Source organism: Thermobia domestica, chromosome 18, assembly GCF_964235325.1.
Source record: "Thermobia domestica chromosome 18, izTheDome1.hap1.1, whole genome shotgun sequence".
NCBI lineage: Eukaryota > Metazoa > Arthropoda > Insecta > Zygentoma > Lepismatidae > Thermobia > Thermobia domestica.
The window spans coordinates 126,034,725-126,059,647 of NC_137471.1; the positions used below are offsets into that span (position 1 = coordinate 126,034,725).

A 24,923-nucleotide genomic window follows, 5' to 3' on the forward strand; every position below is an offset into this window, starting at 1 on the left:
CAAATCAGACATTGGGGTGCAGCCAGATGAGATAACTATTGTGGCTGAAACAAAAAATAATTCTTCGTTTATGTTATTTTCCGTTTGTTCTGTGGAGAGTGAGGGGCATAAACCAAAAGAAGAGCTCTCCTTTTTGCGTAAAGAGAACGAAAAACTGAAGTCTAACAGTATGTACAAAGCCAAAATAATATGTTTACAAACGAAGTTAAAAGAATTGGAAAGCAAATATAATAAAGAATTAATTTCAAAGGCCAGTTCTAAAATATAATATTGTGATCGTTTCAATAAAGTGGTTAATAACCGGGTGATGATATATTACGAAAAAGTTTTACACTAGACCAAGTAAATATGCTAATAAATGGCAAGAAAAAATTAAGATGGATTGATTAAGATATCATTCGTGCATTAACACAACACGCCTCATTGATAAATTATACAATCATCTGCGGTTACAAGTTCGAATCCCCGTACCCAATGTCTCAACATTTCGACGTTGTATGCAAAAATTACCGTTTTTTCCTGGTATTCTTACTCCAGTTTTGAAAATTTTGACAGCAAGGGCGCTACTTAAGGAGTGTGGAAAAATTTCCAGAGCTTATATTTGATGAATTGAATGTTAATAGGCGCGTATGCTATGACCAAGAGGTTTATTTATTTTAAAAACCACACAGAAATGTCCAGGTGGCAATGATTCGAGGCTTAATAGATGTGTGGAAACAGCCAGTGCATTGTGACTAAGATAAGACTATGAAAAGTAAAAAAATTACTCTTCGAAATCATATCTAAAGTTGAAGTCTCAGGATTCAAGATAGTTGCGATTCTTTCGAAGTTCAATGGTGGCAATATGAGACTACGTGGTTGCGATTCTTTCGAAGTTCAATGGTGGCAATATGAGACTACGTGGAGGTCTCTTTTTACCTTCTTCCAGGTGGATGGAAGCAATAAAATAGTATGAAGTTATATTTCGAACATTTCACAAAGAACTGTAAATAAAATAAAGGAAAAAGAATGTGATTGGCCGACCGTTTCATGTCCTAAGAAAGACACTTCGATCTTGAAACTATTCGACACGGCTAAAGACATACTTCAGAATCCGGTTTTTGAATAGAAAAACACAGAAACTCCGCAGGAGGAATGTTCTTTAAGATAGTGGATGCAAAGCTATTCTTCAAGTGCTACTCAATGCTATAGTGAGTACATATTGTATCTGTATGTAGTATTTATTTTTATTGCATTTACAAATTTGTTTTCCTTTGCTAATCGCTACGGCGGAACATAGGCTTAGCACACGATATTTGTCCCTGCTTCACCGCGGTGACGTCACACTACAGCTGGAGAAAGTGGCTACGCAGAAACAGGGACCTGTAAAAGCGCGGAACAGTAGGGTCGACGGACCTTGCCCACATTCCCAATGTTCTGCGCACGCTAGTGACTTACATTATTACACCACTAGAAAGAACATAGTCTATTTAAAAACTCTTCTTAACTCAATTTCGACCAAAAATTGACTTAAGATAATTCATCTCAAAAATTTTACACACACACACACACACACACATACACACACATATATGAACTTGCCATATTTGCCAGGTTATAGGGAATCCAAAAGTTCCTTTGGAGAATACCTCGCACATATCTTGCTGAGGTTTGAAACATAAATTTTTAATCGAGCATATATGACTTCGAGTGTCATATTCTATACCACACTCTCTTGCGTTGTTTTTGACTTACAGCCGTGTAAAGTTAATTTTTTCACGATTTCAGCACCTTATAACGCCGAAAATATCCCTCACTGACCAAAGTTCCAGAGGACTTTTTGCTAGGATAGGAGTCGGGAATCAGCTCCCGAAGTTTGTTCAAATAGTTTCTTACCACCCTGTATATATAACTTTTAGTAGGTAAGATAGGATAAAAATGGATCCTAAATTTAACGAAAGTAGTACAGCTAAAAAATATTCAATCCTTCATGTTGCACCAAACTACGAAAATTAATATAAAAGGAGATTAGAAAGTTGAGAATCACTTGTTTTGGCGAGAGAGAGAGAGAGAGAGACAGAGAGAGAGAGAGAAAGAGAAAGAGAGAGAGAGAGAGAGGAGAGAGAGAGAGAGAAAGAGAACATATGTACCAAGGTACAGATAGCTCGATGTATGTTTATGTTTCGCAAGTAATTTTCAATGAATATAAAATGTGGACGTAATGAACGCACGATTAATTTTCTCAAATAAAGATCACGTGCACTGCACATGTTACGAGACAGGATATGTGCTTATGTAATGCATTACGACCTTATGAACGTGTATAAGAAACATAATGTACTTAAAGTGAGAAGCAAACTATGCGAAGCATCGGACTTTGAATCTAATTTGTTAGGTGATCCAACCCGAGATCACACATAGCAAAGATTAGTGCTCCCATCACAATGTTCAGGAAGTTCGTGTCATAAAGTCAATTAAACTCGGACATATAAAACTGTAATAAAGCATTTTATCAATTTGAAACAAAATATATTTTAGTAATAATTTACCATATTTGTTAATATAATGAACGTTATATTCTGTTTTTAAAATGGCAGTCAAACAAGAATGAATTGGATAATAAATTTAAATGAGAAATTGTAAAGTTTCAACTTCGGTATGATTAAATAGCAGTGGCGGCGTAAGGGCGGAGCAAGCGGTGCCCCCGCCCCGGGCCCCACTTTGTGGGGGACCCCGACGGTAGGTAGAAAATAATTACTAAGGAACCTTGTTAGCATGAGCCGTACAAGGGCCGTCAAGGTTTATAATACACACCTTCCCTAACTGTAAACGCAATTAATTGTCAATCAATATTACACCAAAATAACGGATGAAACAACAGAAATATCTGTCTAATAAAGCTAATCAGTGCTGGATTTCCGTATAAGCTAAACAAACTATAAGTTTCGGACCTCACTCTCTTTGGCACACGAAAGAAATTTAAAGAAAAAACTGAATGTAGGTTTAAAATAAATAAAATAAAAGTTTCATTATCTTGGAGGATCCCAAAGAAATTTAAAGGAAAAAGCTCTGAATATAGGTGAAAAATAAAGTAAATGTTTCATACTCTTGGGGGCCCCCAAAGAATTTTAAAGGAAAAGGCTGAATGCAGGCGAAAAAATAAAACAAACGTTTCACTTTCTTGGGGCTCCCAAGAAAATTTTTTAAAAAATGTTGAATGTAGGTGAAAAATAAATAAAATAAAAGTTTTACTCTCTTGGGGCCTCAAAGAAATTTAAAGAAATAAATGTATGTGGATTAAAATATAAATAAAATAAAAGTTTCACTCTGTTCAATAACCTCAGAGAAATTTAAAGGAAAGGCTGAGTGTAGATTAAAATATAATGAAAGTCAAAATATATTGTGTTATTTACATTCTAAGGTTTTATGATGCAAGTAATGGAACTCCCGTCTGCTAGCCTGCTTTCTGAACTCCCACTGTTTATTTATTTATTTATTCATACAGTTCAAGGGAAGCGTAGACAGAAGGGATCAACGTATATAATGCTTTATTAGGGTATTAACATTCTGTTCCTAATTAAAAGTTCCTTGTGCAGACGCTATAGCCGCTGATTCACTTGTTTTCCTTCTGTCTTTATTCTTTTGCCCTTAACAAGTCGAATTTTCAGCGAGCGAAACCCTTTTGCTTAGCTGGTTTCCCCATTTCTGCTCTTGTTTTTTGGCGTACGAATTTACATTTCAACCCACAAATTTAGAGTGAAGAAAATGTTGAATAAGAAAACAAATGTTCAAATAATCAAAATACTTCAGCATTATATTTAATTCAATTTCTGGTTGTTCTCATATGGAACACCTGTCACAAATCATTCGATTTGTTGACATACAACGTGATTCTGTTCAAGCTCGGGAAGCGTTTATTGATTTTACCTATGTCGAAGGAAATACTGCTAAGAGTATTTCTGCTGAAATACTGAAGAAACTTCAATGTCATAGGCTTGGTATTAAGATTCTAGAGACCAGTCTTGTCATAATCAGGCTATAATGGCCGGGCAATATTCTGGAGTTCAACCTTTCATACGGAATATAAGTCCTTTGGCCATTTTCGTTCCTTGTAACAATAATTCATTGAACCTAGTGGCTTACATGCTGCGCACGTTAACGTTATGGCGGTGACTTTGTTGGGAGCAACGGAACGTTTGTTGGTATTCTTCTCTGGATCTACTAACTGATGGAATGTGCTGCAAAATCACGTAAAGATTGGTCTGAAACGTGAAAATTACACTAGATGGAGTTCAAAAGCAGAAGATTTAAAGGCACTTTCTAGTCAATTGGATGAAGTAATTGATCCATTGGAAGATCTGCGTGACAGTTCGATTGAAACGCTTGGTACTACAGGAGATGCTGGTCTTCTTCTTGCAAGCATCCAGTCATTTAACTTCACCGCTTTACTATATTTCTGGTTTGCAAATCTCTCATATATTGATCGAATCCAAAAATGCCTTCAATCTCAGGATATGAGTTTCGTTCAAACTCTTATTCTGTTACAGAGCCTGGTTAACACCATTAATATCTGGAGACTTGAGCTGAACAAGGAAATCATATAAATAGCTGGAAGAAGTTGCAGGGCATGGAACATAACTGTGGGTACACACAGTAGAAGGAGATGCATGCCTGGAGAAACAAAGAATGAAACCTGACTGCATAGGCCCAAGTGAAGCGCTCTATCAATACAATTCTAGATGAGATGGGACAACAAATGTATGATCATTTTACTCAGATGCATGACCTGAACGACAGATTTGGATTCCTGTGTTCTATTGCCAATTTTGTGCAGCAGCTAGATAATGATAGTGAGGAAAGGCTAAAAGCATGTTGCTCTGATTTGGTTTTGTTCTACCCGAATGATCTGGATGGCTTATTATTATTTCAGGATTGTAAGGGTTTAATCCGTTCACTAAAGTGTGCTCAGAAAGCTAAAGAACAACTTGACTTTTCACCACAAGGTATCCTGAAATATGTATCTTCAATGGGGCTTGAAATTTCCTAAAGTTTGGCAACCGCTCTTCAGATTTTGATAACACTGCCCGTGTCTGTCGCATCATGTGAAAGGTTTTTCACCAAAATGAAATTGATAAAATCATACTTGCGTTACACAATGAGTCAGGAAAGATTCACGAATCTGGTCATTCTTTCTATCGAAAATGAAGTAGCATCCACTGGATTCTGATAATATAGTTGAGACTTTCGCTGCTACCAAAGCAAGGAAGGTATTCTGAATGTTGGTGGAGCACAGGTTAATATGGTAGTAGAACTACTGTCGAAAGTAGTTTCATGTTTCAAATAAAGGCAATAAAATGAGTAATGTAGTGAGTAATAAAAACTGTCAAGATTTGTCAATTGACTGGTGATAAGTGGTAATGAAAAGTAGGATGGTATAACCCGTAGTAGAATTCTGTGCTCTCATATTTAATCTATAATATCCCCAATTATTTAATATATTCAGGATTTTTTGTTATAATATATTCTAGTACTAAGTATGTTAGCAAATGGTAATGGAAATAGTCATAAGTGACAGAATATAAACATGAATGAATTATTAAATACAAAAAAATATAATCATAAAACAAGAGCGAAATCTGGAAACAATAGTAAAAAAGACAAGCAGGAAAGAAATATTCTCGTGCTTAACTATTCACTGATATTTCAGCAAAAGCAGCGGGACTAAATAGATCGTACATTATCACTGGAGAGAAACCGAATGTTAAAGTGAATGGGGCTAATTGTAGGAAGGAAAATCTAATCAAATAAAACATATCTAACGTAAATTCAGACAGCTGAGAAACTATGAATAAACTTAACCATATGAGAAATTGCGCAGGAGAAACACCAAGGCGAGAACCGAACAAAAATATTCTAGAAAACATAGAGATTACATTTAAAAATTGCATCGGTTATATTATTATTTGCAATTTTTGCAATATCAGCTCATGGTTACGTTTTGTACGTAAATTCGTCTCTAACTGTATTATTAGGAGCATTACTTCCACTATTCCATCTAATTACAGTACGCGTTGATACTACGATAGTATAGGTGTAGGATAAATTCTGGATTCTTGATTGTTATTTCTGTTATGGGTTGTAGTTTCCGTTACACTTGTATCCCTAATCCTTTTTCTATCGAGTCCTTTGTTTAAAAACGAATAAAAAAATATGAAATGATAATCGTGGTCCAGTTTTATTTGTAGATACCAGCCTGAAGGCGGTTCTAAGCATTTAAAAATAGACAGGAATGCTGAATGTCAGCCCTATTTGTTTAATATATCCCAGATTATAGTGATCTAAACACACACACCGATAGGAAAGGGGGAGCAGCAAACAGAAAGAATGATTATGTAAATGAATGTCAAAAATAAAGTGTATAAATCACGATTGTTTAAAAAGGGGCCCCAACCTACTTCACTGGCCCCGGGCCCCAGTTTGCCTTACGCCGCCACTGTTAAATACATTTGTGCTGCTATGTGTTACGTTATCCGTTAGGAGGTATTGAACAATTCTGATTGAAAGGAAGGAAATAAACTACTGTATAGTACTGGAGTTAATTTAATAGAGTCTAATTGTATAGGCAGTACTGAGGCTATATAAGACAAACTCTATTGCAGAAAGTGAAATATGGGTTAATATTAGGATTTTATCCCAGGAATGATATACCCACTGGTGACTGAACTTGGAACACACGCATAGAAAGCATTAGCGCTAGCAAATTAGCTATGAAGAGGTAAACCATACCATAATTATAAGTCAATAATGAAGGGAAAAAATATATAATAATAATAATAAAATAAAATAAATAAATAAGAAACGAAAAAATAGACTGTACGATAATAGTATTTTAAAAATTTTAATTTCAAACTATTTATTTTAAGAGTTTCTAGACGAGACCGAGACGAGAGTGATACTTGGCCCTCGAGACCGAGACCGAGATCGAGACAAGCATCTGTTGACCGAGACGAGACGAAAATCGAGACGACGGTTTTTCATAAGAGACGAGATCGAGACAGAGATCGCTATTTATCAACCGAGACGAGATCGCGTCTGTACAAAGTCTCGTCTCGTCTCGTCTCGATACCATCCCTAGTCGACAGTAAAAGCTAGTAGATGTAGGAAAAGTTTTAGAATTCTTTTAATCAGACGTGATTTATTGCGCAGTGAAGATAAGTAATATTTTCTCAAAACTCTGCCTCATTTTACAATCTCATTTTAATAAAGGCAGGAAAGGTGTGCAGGCCCATGAAAAAAATGTGTCCTTTGCATGGACAAGGTATACTATTCAAAATCAATTGGAAAAAATAATTTAATCTCCATCCTTCTAGAAATTTCGGTGTTCAAGATGCTCCGAGTAGTGGGCCATCTAGCAGAGCAAAAGGAAATGATATTCCCGAAGACGTCTAGGAAGATCGTCATGTAAGCAGTCGAAACGTCACAAAGGACCTGAATAGTCATACCAAAACAGTGTTAAATATTTTTGAGAAAGCTGGCTACAAAGGGAAATTCGACGTTTGGATGCCACACAATCTGATTCAAAAACATTTACTCTATTAATTTCCCCTTTGAATCACTACTGAAACATAACAAATTCGAACTATTTCTGAATTGATTGATCACGAGTCGTGAGAAATGGAAAACTTATTACATCAATGTCAAAAATGATCGTGTTTAAAGCGAGAAGGAAATCGATGACATGTAGCGAAGTCCCAGGAAGGTTATGCTGTGCGTTTAGTCTGATTGGAAGAACATCGTGAATCATGAGGTACTGCTACCAGACAGAACGATCGATTCACATCTGTACTGTCAACAATTAGCTCACGTTCATCCAGGTATAATCTGAGCCTGGTAGTGTCAGACTATAATTTGTTTTGGTCTCTTGAGAAGCAAATGAATGGTATTTGTTTCAAAAGAGGCTATGGAAATTACGTCACATTTTTAACACCAAAAACCAAAGAAGTTTCATTGCGACGGGATTATAATGTTCCTGGATATGTGATTTCATAATGCTACTTTCAAATTATAAAGGTAACAAAGAAAGTCTTGTTGCTTTTTCATCCACCACCGATCATCGTACCTGGAAGATCGAAAATAGTCCCCATCATCATCGACGATCTGCCAACGTTCTGGAAGACCATAGATTCCATCACGGTAAAACTTGGTGAAGAAAGTATCAAGTGCATTTTCCACCCCTACTACGGATTTGAACTGGCGTTCTCTTAAATGATTGTCCAAGTAATAGAACAGGTGATAATCGACGGCGCAATGTCCGGTGAATATTGTGAATGCAATAGTGTTTCGCATCCAACGCGTAGAACGGATTCCCGGGTCATCCTTGCAACGTGGGATTTAGTGGTGTCCCATAACAGAAGGACACTTTTGAGATTCAGAAGTGCTGGTTCCCAAGTTTTGACTTTTTCTTAAACACGGCTCAACTGCTGACAGTACACAGTTGCATTGAGTCTCTGACCAGCTTGTAGCAGTTAACAATGCACGATGCCGCGAGTAGTCCACCAAACACGCTGGAGGACCTTCTTTTTCACTGCTGGTTTCTGCTTATTGCAACCGGTTCATGGGATGCTAACCAATGATGACGGGATCATGGAGTTTTGTACAGGACCCACTTCTCAACACATGTCAACACCCTGTCCAGAAATGGCTTCTTCCTCAGACGAGACAGGAAAGAAACACAGTTCTCTGTGCGCGTTGCCTTCTGGCCCGGAGTCAAATCATGTGGACCCATCGACTCAACTTGTAGTGCTTTCCAAGATGATGGAGATGCTTCCGAATATTTTTTTCCACTCACACTGAATTGTAGTCCCAGTTCCTCACATGTCTGACCAATTTTCGCCCCAATTGCTGCTTGGAGATCTTCATTTGGTACAAGTGTAGGTCTTCCGGCACGCGGTACGTCTTCGAGTGTTTCGTCATCGCCCTTAAACTTGTTAAACCACCACTTCACTGTGTGCGTAGTCACGACATCCTCACCAAAGGCCTGGCATATCTTTCGCACTGCTGCAGCGGCATTTGACCCCAGTTTCAATTGGTACGGTATACTCACCCTTACGATGCTCTGTAAAGGTCCTATGTCTGCTCTGTCCTTACGCAAGTTCACAGTGTAACTGAACTGCCACAAGCAGGTAGTATGTTGGATATACCCACACTAACAACTGACTTGCGCCTTATCTCTATTCGCATTCAAGTCACGGTGTTAGGGCCAATTGAACACAGACCTTCACAAAATGCGATAGAACTTTCTTGGGTACCTTTGTACAATAAATGTATTTTCAATTTTTACCTCCAAAGGCTCAATACATTGAAAATAACCTGATAAATATGTACCAGTACTATCACCATAGCTAACTGCTCTATATAAAATGTAGTAGGGTGATGACGGACAGCTATGCAACTGGGGTAGCTGTTGCCCGGAGCAAGAACTCGGCTTAGAACCCCATCACCAGTCAAATCAAAACACTCCCCGACTATATCTAATATTGGCATCACACAGTACACGGTAAAACACCAAACTAAAATATTTAATTGTTACGTAATCTGAAAGTACTGTGCTTCATATATTTTTTTATAGTTTTATCATAACTGCAAATCATAATATTTTTGGAATTATGTCAGGATGTGCATATTTTTAGAATGACTAAGCAGTCTGTCCCTTTAGAGTAGAATATTTAATTTTGACAATCAGTCAAACTGTTGTCTCTAATATTATACTCGGATATCTTACAAATCTTTTAAATCGATATAAGTTAAACGAAAACATAAAAAGCTGGAACTAAAATTTCACTTTAAAAGCTCTTTTGACTGCAAAGATTTTTACAATGTCCTCGGAGGATAGGTTTGAGGCTCATGTATGCTCTATGGATATGATCCTAATATTGGTGAGTCGTTGTTGCCTTATTAAGTTTCTGAAGTTTTTTTTTCTATGATCTCTGGTTTGGTAAAAACTCCTTCCCTTGTTTTATAGTGAAAATAAGTATTTACCCAGTTTTACGCCCCCTCAATCTGGCGTCCGGGGCACAAGTTCCGTTTTTTCCTCTAGTTACATCACTGATTATGGAAACAGTTTCAGAAAAGAAATTGAGAGAAACATAATTGTTTTAAAACTACTTTCATCTATATGTCAACTTATCAAATGACGTAGTCTTGAGAATAGTACATTCTAAAATAATGTAATATCTAATCTAGTATCCACAGTAAATTTTAACATAATATTTTCTTTTAGGTTTTAATGAGCAATTTCATCTTTAACTTCTTCCTAATATTATTGTGCACGATTACGGAGTACGGTGTCCAATCGCAGCACGACATTCAGCATGTAGAATCATATGACAAGGATTTGATACTTTCTCTAAGTACCACGTGGAGCTTACGACACTTCGCTCTAATATATGGAGACAGACAAGATGACTGTAATTATGGTTTCATAAATGTTATACAAATTATACTATTATGGTGAATTCTAGTATTTAAGATTACAGCTACGGATAATGAACTTTATATGAAATGCCAGCTCGTAATGTAGAGTAAGTAACTGGAGCAAAACCCAGGAAGGTCTAAAAGAAAGTCATATCATTATGAAGCAGTTTCAATACTTATAACGTTTTGCGACTGCTGTATTTCGAAGATATTGTCTGCAAAGTTCTTCGCAGATATCTATGAGTAACTTTTCCGAGTGAACTCGTTAAATGTTTTACTATATTTAAGATAATCAGTTAAAATTCTTTCCGCTAAAAAAGAAAAATGTACAAACACTGAGTGAGATCTGTAAATTCGTATAATGCCTTATTACCAGTATATCTGTGTGAGTAGTACTTGTCATTAATATCCAGTTAGTAGAGGTCATTTTTCTTGTTTGTAGCAAATATTACATTCGGCTTTTTAGTCAATTTGTCTAGATACTTTCGCACTCTTTCCTTTCTGATTTCGAAGGACAGGCAATATTAGAACTGAATCATTTTGAATTGATTTTCTCAAAAATAAAATACAATATTTGTTTCTTGTGACGAATCTGGGGATATATGAATAAGATATATCAATAATGCCTTGTGGAATATCTAATTCTTAGATCTTTCTGTAAGTATCTTTGGATGTAAACCATACAGTAATGAGTAAATTAGTTTATTAATGCGAAACGATACAAAATTTAATAGTTTCACTTCCTTATGAAGAAATGTAGTTCTTTACCTTTTACGGGCTTTGTTCATGAAAGGTGACTTGTAAACTTAAAAAAACACATAAGATACTGAAATATTCTTCCTTTCTATAATACTTCTGTTTTAGCATTGTTACTCCAAAGACAAACATACTCTAAATATCCATTACAGGTTGAACTGTTTATCCAACTACATATACTTAACCTGTTTCTGCCAAGTGGTATAATACAAATTTTGTTAACGGATAATGTATTATCAGTATCAAAAATATAAATCTTCAACGTTTGTTATTCAGAAATATGTTTAGTGGTCAGCTCAAAATTTGAGTAATTAAATAAAAACTGTTCAATACAGGTGCTAGCTAATATTCAGAAGTCTTTAGTTAGAATAATTATATATTTGTATATTAGATGAAAATATAAAATGCGTAGAAAAGGGTTAATTTGTGCAGTAGGTCGACATATGATTAATCAGAAGTTAAGCTAATATATATCTGCAACATGGACATTGGAGAATTCGTAATCTATCAGTACATACAGACTAGCCTTGCACTATGATCAACTTTGAGTGAGCATGCAATATTGAGTTATAAAAGTTAGTCTTCTCTTCCTATAGAAATTATTTTACTTTATGTCGCTTGAAGAGTAATTCCTTAAAAACATTCTCTCCGTCACATATTCATTGACATCAGGATCAAAGTGTTTATTCATTTCTATTTAAGCTGAAGAATCATCTGTCCCTCTATATATCTTTCAAGTATAACTCATATTTAAAAAAAAGTTAAATATACAACGATGTGCTATGCAATTTAAAAAAATCACAAGAAAATAACTTCAAATTATATTATTTCCTAGGCAGAAGTAACAATACAAATAAATCTTATTCAGTTATGTTATAAATAATTATGAAGAAAAAGCATAATTTATTTTCGGTTCCAAGTTTTAATAAGCCAAGAAAAATAATAAGCTACAAAGTTGCATACCATGAATTTGGATAGAAGCTTTTTTTTTTTTTTTTTTTTTGAGAATCAGGATCAAATTAATGAGAAAAACACGAGAAAATCTTAGCAACTCCAAAATACCATTTATCCAAAACAAGGCTATTTTTAAGAACATGAAAATCCTCTTTCTTGTGTCATGAAAAATGAAGTATTTAATATATCGTCGTCTTTCTGGTAGAAGTCATTATCTCCGTGAATCTTGGTTTTCGTACGTTAATATAGAAAATTTAGCAACGCGAGAACAGTAAACAACACAAGCCTGGAAACAAACATAAATCGTATATTAATACTACTCATTATGCCAAACCGATCTTAACACTAGTTTTCTAACTTTAAAAGAGCCATATCTCAAAAATAATTTTTTGAACTTTGTAATTTCTGCCAGATTGACAATGATATGTCGTTTAAAATTATTAATAATTCAGTAAATGAAGAATAATGTAATTTCAGATATCTTTCTTATTCTAGATTGGAAATTGAATGCAGAAGATTTAAAGACCAAAATCTTTCTCCAGAATTACAATATTCAGCTTGACATAGTTGGCAATAAAATTAATTCTTATATTGCGAACTTAAAATCTGCTGTTGTGTTTTATGTTAAATCTGCTGCAACATTGTCTACACATACACTTGATTCGGTAAGTTTTATTATATAACACATTTTGTTATATAACATTGAAATGATATCAGAGAACCGTTAGTCGATATCGTTTACCGTTTTTCTCCTCTGATATCAATATGAAAAATAAATAATAGTAGATTTTACCACTTACAGTTTCATTAGAGAGATAAGGGTAGAGATGAGATCTATTGTAACATATCAAGCTTGCCGGAACTTTTACATGAGCCAGATCATAGCCAGTAAGTAGAGAATAGGGATGGCCAGACGGATCCGGATCTCGGATATCCGGATCCTACAAGATCTGGATCCGGATCCTATAAGATCCGGATCTCGGATCCGGATCCCAAATTTCGGATCTTGGATCCGGATCCGGAATTTCGGATCTTGGATCCGGATCCGGAATTTCGGATCTTGGACCGGGATCCGAAGTTTTGTATCTTGGATCCGGATCCGAAGTTTTGAATATTGGATCCGGATCCGGGTATCCGGTTCCTGGATCCACACCCGAAATTTCGAAGTTCAGATTCATACTCCTGTTTTGAATATTTTAGGCCTTAGATTGAGACCCAGAACTAAAATATCCATATGTATAAAATTGACTAGGTGAATTTTATCTAACTCAGTGGGAAGACAATTCAATTTAAATGACAAAAGATTACATCAAAATCTCATTTTCACATTTTTCGGGTTAGACCATTGTTCCGCACACCCCATCATTTAGTCTTTAGTATATCTTTAAACGTACTACAAGTATGCCACTTTCATCTGAAGTCAGTAGTTGTATAGATCTGCCTTTTGTTATATATTAATCGAGTTAGGATTAAAATTCGATTGTTTGTGAGACCTATGATAATATTTTCAGAATGAGTTATAACGTTGAAAAACTGCATAGTAATGCTGCATATTTTCTTTGTGCCACATTGGAATTTAATGTAGTCTATCTTATACAATCGGCTCTTATGATTAATTCAATGATCTGAACTCCTGCAGCATTACGCTAAAATCATGGATGTCTCTGAATTTTCGTCATCATGTCTATTTTTTTTTATTACGAGCAAAATAAATATCATAAGCGGTATTTTACATAATACATATAGACGCAGATCAGTTAGTTGATTGCTTAAAGTTTATAGCAAAGCTATTACATTTCTAAGACACTGGCGGCCTTAGGAAAAAATCCATGGCTTTCCCATAAAATCTTAAATATCTCTATATAAAAAGGGCAAAGTCCTGAGTGACTGAGTGAGTGAGTGACAGATCACCGTACAGACCAAATTGCTTAAGCTACAAACTTGAAATTTGGACAGTTTATAGGGTTTGTGACGTAGGATACCACTAAGAAAGGACTTTGGGAAATTCGACGAGGAAGGGGGGAAATGGGGTGGAAAATATTGATGATTCTTGACGTTAGATACTTCAAATTTGGTATTTGGGTTTCTCATTGAAAATAATTTGATACTTGTTAAAGTGCTTTTTGATATTTAAATTAGAAGGGGCAGGGAAGATGTAGAAAGTAAAAGAACGGGTGGTAATTGCAATTATTGCAATTAGTATAATAATATGCCTATATCTCGGAAACTTAAAGGGTTAGAAACATGGAATTTGGTATTTGGACTTCTCACTTAAAATAATTAGATACGTATTTCAACGTTTTTTTTTATGTGTGGCCCAGAAGGGAAGAAAAGGGGCGAGAAAAAAATTAAGTGGGGATTACAATTATTGTATTAATATGTTATATCCTTTAAGGTTAGAGACTTGAAATTTGGTATTTGCACTTCTCATTGAAAATAATTTGACTTGTGTTTCAGTGTTTTTTGACGTTTTAGTAAAAAGGAAAAGAAAAGAGATGGAAAGGAAAGAGGGTGGGGATTGTAATTATTATAATAACATGTCGATATCTGGGAACCTCTGAAGGTTAGGAGCATAGAATTTGGTATTTGGACTTTACATTTGAAATAATTAGGTATGTACTTAAGCGTTTTTTTAATGTATGTCTTAGAGGGGAAGTAAAGGGGCGGGGAGAAAAGACTTTTATATCTCGGAATCCTGGAATGTTAGAGAAATGAAACTTGTTATTTGAACAAAAATTCGTTATCTTGTGAAATGAAATGCTTGTGTTTTACATCCCACGTTTATGCCGGTTAGGCTAAAGCAGACGGTGATTATGAGAAATAAATGAAATGAAGAAAGTAGGAGGAAACGGGAAAACCCCGAGAAAACCCACGAGCACGGTGTTTGTCCACCACAAAGTCCACACGGTGCAAGCTGGGATCGAAACAGGGACCCCAAGCACCGGAGGTGAACGCTCTACCACTGAGCCACCGCGGCCCCTTAAAAATTCGTTATGTTTGCAGGCGTATGATGTGCGAGGCCGTAGACCGAGCAAATGTGTGGGCTGGGGGGAAAGCCCCCATGTACTCGCACTGAAATTCGGTATGTCTCGGGATACCGGAATGTTATTACATACAATTTGATATTTGAACTGAGATTCGGTATGGTTGTAGGTTTACGAGGTACGAGGTCATAGGCCGATCAAATGAGATATCAGAGGGTCTAAGGGCAAATCCCCAGACATTTCTTTTTAAATTGATTATGATTAGAGGCTTTTGTGGTGCGAGGCCCTAGTAACGGGGGTCTAGTGGCGAAGCCCCCAACTAGCCGAGGTCTATTAAGTATATAAATGTATTTGCGTAATGACTGGAAATTGCATGTATGCCTGTGGACAAAATTGCATAAGTAGCCACGAGAAATGACAATCCTTTAAGATAAAAATTTTAAAAAGCTACCAAAATGTACTCTTGAATGAGTTGTATAAAATTATGTTTGCGCAGGGGCAAATCCAGAACGGACTTTTGGAGGGGGCGGTTGGGGATGCTAGCAGTGAAAAATTACTTAGATGATCTGAAATTGCCACAAATTACTACTAAAGTACACTGTTAATGGTGGCGCTGGGTAGGGGCAAACGACTTTTCGCCCTCCCCCTGCATCCGTCTATGTGTTTACATGAATGATATAGCTCCTTATACAACCTATGCAGAGTTAATAGTAGTGGATTACTAATTACAAAGATACGTGTTACTGCTCGAGGCTCCATATGGTATTTTGTATACACATACAGTACATTAATACATTGATTTTGATACATTAATTGCCATTTAGAACTTCATCTCTACTACAATTCTTAATTCTAACTGGAGTGGTACGGTCACAGAGAAAGGTATTTTTAAAGAAAGAAAAAAATGCTCATCAAGAGCAAGAAAAGGAAGTTGCTCCTTAATTTGATTTGATCTATATTTTATGGGTTGTTCTATTAGCAATGGCCTAGCCCATCACGACTAGGAAATGGCCTCATTCAGTGACCACAATAACTCAGAAAGAATTAGAAAAGTAAGCAGCCAGAGTCTAATGAAGAAGCTTGGGCTTGAGACTAAGGTTTCATCCCAGCATTTGACTAGTGTTACAGAAAACAAAGGACAAATTTCCACCAGGACGACAGCTTTAAAAAAGATTTACTACCTTTTCGGTCAAGTATTTCCACTAGAATCTAATCTGACAATGAGATTGCTCTCACCTAACTCGACAGTTTTACTCAATCAAATTTGGAGTAATTGTGACATATTAAGGCACGAAAACCAAATATCAACAGAATGAAGGGAACGCAAGGCTGTCACACGATCAGATACCATAAGTGTCTTAAAATCTTATTTTAAGCATAGGAATGAAAATCACTTTGTCAATAATTTCGAAAATTTTGCTGATTCGGAACACCCGAATTTTCTGACACGGAGTTTCGAATCCGGATCCGAAAAACCGGATCTTGGATCCGGATCTAAGATCCGAAATTTCGGATCCGGATCCAAGATCAGTTTTTTCGGATCCGGATCCAAGATCCGGATTTTTGGATCCGGATCCAAGATCCGTTTTTCGGATCCGGATCCAAGATCCGTTTTTTCGGATCCGGATCCAAGATCCGTTTTTTCGGATCCGGATCCAAGATCCGAAATCTCGGATCCGGATCCAGTGTCCGGATATCCGGATACCGGATATCCGGACCCAAGTGGATCCGGATATCCGGATCCAAAAATATCCGGATCTGGCCATCCCTAGTAGAGAACAGTCCGAAAAACTTTTGACAAGTAAATACTCTTTCAATATGCTGCTTTGAAGCAACGAAATTCACTACGATAACATTTCCTTTCATAATTTGTTTTTTCCGTGTGAGTTACATGGAAAGAGCAGAAGAAATATTAAATAATATTGTGCTAAAATTATACTAACTAATGACAGAAAAATATTCCTTTGTAAACTATATAATTTTACCGTTGATACAAAATTAGGATAGACGTGTTACAAACTAAATATCACATGAGAACCACTAATATATTTGATTGACTGACACTGTACAAACAAGCGTTTATGCAGTCATGATCCTACGCACTGTCTGGTACTTTTCTATGATAGGGCATACCTCTCAGTTGCTGGTACAAGGCAAACCATTATACGCTTGGGGAGAATTAACAGTAAGTGTGCATAGGGGTATGAACTGAAACCTGTGGCATGGAAGAAAAAATAAACCTGTAAGTTTAGTTGAGTTCACTTATGTATAAATGTATGAATAAAAAAAACATGTATCCGGAGTCTCAACATTTCGGTATTAACATCCTAGGAGTTAATTCAAGGTCATGCTTTAGTATATGAGTATGTATCAGTATGTACATTTCTTATCAGGAGCAATCTCTGGGGTAAAATAATATTTCTGTAAATTAGATTAGAAAGTGTTGCTCTAGAAAGCGTGGAAAACCATTAATCTGTACTGGGAATGCTTGGGCACTTCATGCGGTAACTACAAAGTTAATTTTTTAAGCTGAGAACTTGTTAGTTCAATGTGATTGCAACCGAAAATGTAATTATGATGAAGTTTCTTTCCTAATACTGATAATCAATAACTTTATTTTCATGAGGTTTACATGAGAGTTTGAAGTTGAAAGTTATCTCCTAGAAAGTTCAAGTTTCAAGTTACATTCTTGGCATCTAAGTGGTTGTAACGCGTATTAAGGTATTTCCAAATATCCAACCCGCCGTCACCAGTCAGGGCGTAACTACACAGCACACCCCTTCATTTAATACCGTTGAAGATCGAAATACTCTGTCAAAAATAATTGTGTACTTACAGAATAATAGAATGCAGTCATACATGTGCATTCAATAATTTTCTATGATTTATCCTATAAAATCCAATCTATTTGGTAGAGAATTCTTTTATCATAATGTCTATGATCTTAAATCTCACTTTCAATTTTACTCCTTTTGAACACACGGTTTAGGATAATGATAAAATAACCTAAAATGTTCTATTAAAATTGTATATATATATATATATATATATATATATATATATATATATATATATATATATATATATATATATATATATATATTAGATTCAAGTCGGCTCAAAACTGTAGGTTTACTTAACAAAGGTAACAATAGAAAATTTATGTATATAAATAAAAATGGAAGTGACTATGTTTTCGACTTAATAACTCTTGAACTCCCTGACCGATTTCGATTAAATTTTCAACTCAGATGAGGTTTGGGCCTGGAATGGGTTTCATCATTTCACTTTGACGGTGCAGCTTAGCAGAGGAGGATATATATATATATATATATATATATATATATATATATATATATATATATATATATATAAATAAAAGATCGAAATTGACCGATATTAGTGTCGAATACATAGTTTTTTGGGGTCCACATGGTTAATTGGTAATATTTTTGTGACCTTCATATCTCTTTTTCCCCTTGTAAAAAACGGACATTCTGCTAGTTACTCATAAGGATAAACATAACGCAAAGATAACGAACGTGTATTTAAATATAATAGGAATATAAGTCTAACTTACGGAATATCAGGTAACCCAAAAATATACTACATTTAACTTAATATAAGTCATTTCCAAATACCTTTTCCCCCAAAACTTTGCTTAAAGCTACACATTGACCATTTTCACGATACTCAATAATTTCAGCACTTATCCACAGTACGTATTACTTCTCTCCAAATCTAAATACACATTTGCTCATTTACAATGGTTTTATACACCCACGAAGGTAAGATTTTACCAGTTCGACTAGCTTAAAAGTTTCACTATCCATTTCTTCTTCCTACTAAGGGTGCGGTGACTCAGTAGTACAGCGTTCACCTCCGATGCTTGAGGTCCCTGGTTTGATCCCAGCTCGCGCCGTGTGGACTTTGTTGTGGACAAACACCGTGCTCGAGGGTCTTCTCGGGGTTCTCCCGTTTCGTCCCACTTCCTACATTCCACCATTTCATTCATTTCTTATAATCACCGTCTCCTTTAGCCTAGCCGGTATAAACATGGGACGTAAAACTTAAAAATTTCATTTCATTTTTTCTTCTTTCTACTGTTCGAATAGTTACATTAATGGTCACATTTGGCACTATTAGTCAGAATGATCTATAAAATAAAATTACAACCTTTTTTCTCTTTTTATAATTACACATATCGCACTTGCTAATACTAAAATGGATTCTTTTTTATTAATTATTAATCAAAACCAAAGTTAGCCGCTGCTGCGAAGTTATATACCCATTACATCAAAACTTCTTCACCAGCCATACCTAATATTACTTTTGTAGATCAATCGTTGTATCACAACAAAGTTTGAATGGATACAGACAGGAAAATATGTTGAAAATAGCCTTAACTAACGGGAACTTCGTCCCTAGACCCCGAATTTTCTCGGCCTATGCTTCTTCGCACTTCTCATATGCATAACATTTTTCTAATCTTAACATATTTCAAAGTATTATCATTTTATAATAATGATTGCAACCCCACCTTTTTCTCTTTCCTCCTAAGCGATATATCAAACAACGCTAAAAAACACTCCTTTAATCAACATATCTGTATTCTAATAGCATCTCGAGATACAGCCATGTTACTTTAACAATTGCAGCCCCTACTCCTTTTTCTTTCTGCCTTTTTTCTCTTCACTTGTAATATTAAAAGAACGCTGAAACACGTCTTTAATTATTTTAAATGAAAAGTCTAAATACCGAATTTCGTATCTCTAACTTTGATTAATTTCGTGATATGGTCGTCCAACTTTAACAATTGCAACATGAGCTTATTTCGTACCTTTAGTTATTCTGCTGATGCGCCAAGTATAATGTATAGATCTACATCCAAGATAAATCAAGTATAATGTGTTATGTGAACCCGAGTAAGAAATATCTGAAAACCAGTTATCGTTTGCTCATATGGCGTCGCTTCCGTATGTGAAAAATACTATGAATCAGGCACGATGTTACCTTTGTTTATGATAATGAGAATGTCAAGAGAAGATGAAGGCTTAATTATTTGTATGGTCTCGACATATAACTTGCATTTCGGATGAGTCGTTCTTGTTTCATTTACATAAAAGCTGATCCAGGGCGGATGGTTCCTTGTATTATGTTCATATCGACTTAACCCATTTCTTCTGAGTTGAGAAATGAATTGTTTACTTAACTCCGGACATTGTAGCCAAGACCACTTATCTATATTAATGATGCCGGCATTTATTTCGTCTTACTCAGGAGTTTTACAGCTTGGATATCTGAAAAGCCTTGTGCACGATAACTTCGATACTTTGTGGGAACGATTGGGTAGCGCATGCTTGCCTGGTAGTCCAAAGTACTAAGGAATTATCTACCTTGTGTCCTAACTTGAGTCTTATATTGTTCATAGAGTTACATGTTAAAAATCATAACTATCTCGTGGGACTCAGTAACAAATATGTCACCCACTAACCGACCCACACACCTTAACGCCCATACCATAACACTGTACTTGGGACGTTCTATCTATTTGTCTTGATATATTTTATCAGTACTGCTGTGGCACTCATGATCAAAGTAGAAATAAGAAATTATTGATATCTATTACTTCAAGTCCAAATAGAAGGTTAACGGAGGAATGAAATCTTTTTTGGGACACTGAAATACTCCTTGGTATCCCTTATCGTATTTTTTGTTTGTTTGAAACCTGTTGACGCAATGTCACAAGGATATAGTCGTTCAATCAGTCATTCCATAGTTACACACAGCATAACTTGAAAATTCAAAATTGGTAATTATTTTCCTTAGAGCTATAAGAATATTATCTCAAGATATTTGTGGTGATTAATAATTTAAAAATGAATTTAGTAATAAGCTGCACATAACAACACACTGAGTAAGGATATATGATAAAAATTTATAAACATATAATCACGTAAAAGTTTCAACACACTAACCGTCTCTTCATTAGATTTCCACTTCTTCTGGCTACTTTGCAGTTGGTTATCTCTTATATACCTTCCGGAAATCAACTTTTAATTAGGCTCCGCCCCTTCATTCAACAGTAACACTTGCGTATTTTTCCCCTTTCACATGTACAGCTATACACTTGTCCAATTAAAAATATACCTGAAAAATTCATAAGAGATGTGGAGGATGAAGAGACAGGCATTGGACTAGAAAATGACAAAGAAGTAGACAGGGAGATAAATTATCTAGATATCAAAATAAAGAAGTCGGTGGAAGGGGAATTCATTGCATCCGGTCCTAAAAATAATGTGAAGCGAGTGTGTATTGCTACAAACGAAGTGATGTGGATGAAGGTAGGAAGAAAATTTCATGAAAAGAATGAAACATAGATCGAAACAAAATGAAGAGCAGGCGAAAAGAGATTTAGAACGATTCTGGACGGAAGTAAGGCGAAATGAATACAGTGAAGAGGATAGAGTAAGAAGAAACGTAGCAAGACAGGAAGGAAGGGGAAGAAGACAAGAACAAAAAAATGGTTTTGCATAGAGAGGGAAAGCAAAGAAATAGAGAAGATAAAGACGACACTTCGGAAAACGGATATAGGAAATAGAAGAAAGGAGGAAGCATAATAAATGAAGTAGTCAGAGAAAAAAACAAGAGGAAAGCAATACTGGACAATTATCAATGGGCAGTAATATATAAAGTGGAATGCGCGAAATGTAACAACATTTGCATAGCAGAAACAAAGAGAGAAAATGGAAGAAAGGATAAAGCAGCATAAGGATGACGTAAGATTGAAAAAAGATAACAGCGCAATACAGACACACCAGAATAGATAATCCAAAGGTGAGAAGGAGTAGAGATCATAAAAGCAGAAAACAGGATACTGGTAAGAAAATGGAAGAAACCAAGAAAATTATGAAGGCAGAAGACAAGGTGATGAATTTGAGTGGAGGATTTACGATAAGTAATGAATGGTAGAGGATGTTACTTAACGAAAAATAAAGGAAAAAGAAAAAAATCAAATTAATAATGATACATAAACAAGGATAATTAAAGGAAAAGAATGTATCCAGCAAAGAAGGTATAGTTTTAATTCGACAAGCCTGCAGCTGTAGAAGTGAAAGTGGAGGAACTCAAGTTTTACATCTCAATGAGGGGGCGGAGCCTAATTAAAAGTTATTATCCGAAAGGTATATAGGAGATGTTCAACTTTTAAGTACCCAGAAGGAGTGGAATTCTGATGAAGACACAGTTAGTGTGTTGGAACTGTTACGTGATTGTGTTTTTATTAATTTTTATCACATAGCCTTGCCGAGTGTGTAGTTTGACAATATGAAAACAAGACACGATAGAATAGTTAATAATAAGCTGTACTTGTTAATTGAGTCCCTTGTTTTCCTTTCTAGCTCGTACAGAAGACAACTAGATGGCGTAAACTGATAATAGACAATGTTCAAGGAGCAAACATATCTAAAATTCTGGAGAACATCTACCTTCCAGTGCACTCTCAGGTATTTGTATTGGAGAATGACAAGTTAAATGACCGAAAGTATCTTAAGGAAATGTATCAGCTGGAAGAAAATGGAGAAAGGCACATGCACATTGTTGGAGTGAAACAACCAAATATTCCATGGATGATTTATGTTGAAAACAATTTGGGACGTAGGTCTAATCTAACTGGCCTAAATATACATATAGCATCCCTTAAGGTAAATGAATTGTAAGGCCTTGGACGAGTATAATGTCCTATTCCAATACTTAGTTGTAAAAGAAAAAAATGAAAATCAAGTTTCACAGAGTTGATGCTAATGCAGCTGTTTCTATCAGCCATTTATTATTTTTATTAATTTTGAGACCGCTAGAAATGGATAATTTCGCCATATATGTTCATGTGTAGTGGAATAAATCAATTAGCAATAAATCAATTAGCGATTCAGGAAAAGTTAAACCAATTCGTATAATTATACTGTATGACATGTAGAACAATTGAATTTTCATGCAGGACAATGGAAATTCTAGTTCATTTAATCACTTTGAGCTACATACTCATAGGGAAGATAATCTGAAACCATGGAACTATATGTGAACAGCATGAATCAATGTATATAGAGTATTAAAGGTAGCACATTTTCTGTATATGCCCAGAATTCTTGCGCGACGTGACATCATGTGCAAGAGAACACGAAACAAACACATTGTAGGGAATACAGTAAACGGTATCGATGCGTGAAATTTATAAAGAATGGGTAATTATTGAAACAAAAATGAATAAAAATAACTTTGTTGTTGTTCAATGTCCGAATTGAGAAAGGAAGACTCCATGTATAATATGGCATCCCTTTAGTAAAATGTTGTTGGTACAACGACAATGAGTTTCTCGGTGTAAACGCGCAGACAGATTCGATGTAAACAACGCTAATATTTATTCTATTGATTTCTTACCGAAAGATTTCTTACCGAGTCTTACCGTCAGACTTACAACACGAACTTCATAAGCTACCCGTAAAAAAAAGTTCCGCCCTTATGCAATTTCTTCTCTGCATATATCGAATTGGCATGGAATTAAGAACGAACAGAAGTAAGTGGTTAAGAGAAAATAATTTACTTTTCAAACATATGAACTTGAAGAACTTGAAAGAAATTTAAATAACTAGTCATAGATGTCGATCCTGTAGGACGAGCAAAAATGTTTGAAAAGATGATTTGTATATTTTGACTTCATAACTGGACGAAAAAAAAAAAAAAAACAATCGAGGCAAGCCTGATTGGCTGCTCTCTTTTCCGCCAGCAATGCTCGCTGAAAACTAGGTTTTCGGTATGCCAACATAGTGTTCATTGCGTTTATTCTTATTTAAATATTCACTTTAACGTTTAAAATGGTTACATGTGCAGCTTATGGAATCGTGTTCGTTACCTTCAATGGGGCTTGCGTTCTTATTCGTTGAGGCTCGTGTTCACTTTGGCTAGGACTCATCCTCCAACAAAGATCACAGTCAGGGTGGGATCCATGGTTTTCTGAGCGGGGGTGCACCAATAATTATCAAACTAATCAATCACAATGAAACTCTTCAAAGTGACATGTGACAATACTCTTTACCCTTGACAACGCTGATGCATAGAACGGGGTGCGGTTTTTTAAAAGAAGGTCGCATGTTTTCTGTCCTATTTGACAAATGTTATTTTGTTTTGCTTGGTGAATCCTTTTCCTTCAACCTTCAGAAAATCGACTTAATGTATTTCGTTTACAAAGTTTTGCTTTCTCTTAAGCCCAAAACGGAAAAATAATGGCAGAAAGTTTCGGAAAATGTTGCTATTTTCACTGATAGCTTCTCATTTTAGATAGTGTATATTTACAACGAAGGAGTGCACGTGCACCGGCGCATCCCGCAAAATCCGACCCTGATCACACTCACTAGACTGCTGGGAGTTCGCGCTCACCAACGTCATTGGGTATGGAGGCACGTTGGCTCAGTGGTAGAGCGTTCACCGTCGGTGCTTGTGGTCACTGGTTCGATCCCAGCTCGCACCGTGTGGATTTTGTGGCGAACAAACACCGTGCTAGTGGGTTTCTCGGGGTTCTCCCGGTTCCTCCCACTTTCTTCATTCCACCATCTCATTCTTTCTAAACGGCATAAACGTGGGACATAAAACTTAAAGACTTCATTTCATTTCATTTTCATTTTAATTTCATTGGAGTACACGTTTATTGGGTTTGGGTTCACTACACTCAATAAAGCTCGGGCTTACTAATCTGAACTAGAAGAGGGTCACTATCATTAATGA

At 35.7% G+C, this 24,923-nt stretch overlaps 1 protein-coding gene across 3 annotated transcripts in view; it reads left to right on the forward strand.

Annotated features, from left to right (window-relative positions):
- LOC145675691 (uncharacterized) overlaps positions 1-24,923 on the forward strand; it is a 211,119-nt gene that overhangs the window by 57,433 nt on the left and 128,763 nt on the right. For all 3 annotated transcript variants that reach the window (XM_081746293.1, XM_081746295.1, XM_081746294.1), the window contains exons 2-4: positions 10,259-10,445; positions 12,658-12,827; positions 22,547-22,849. In XM_081746293.1, the coding sequence (XP_081602419.1) occupies positions 10,265-10,445; positions 12,658-12,827; positions 22,547-22,849 (654 nt within the window). In that variant the 5' untranslated portion in view covers positions 10,259-10,264. The remainder of the gene's footprint in view (positions 1-10,258; positions 10,446-12,657; positions 12,828-22,546; positions 22,850-24,923) is intronic.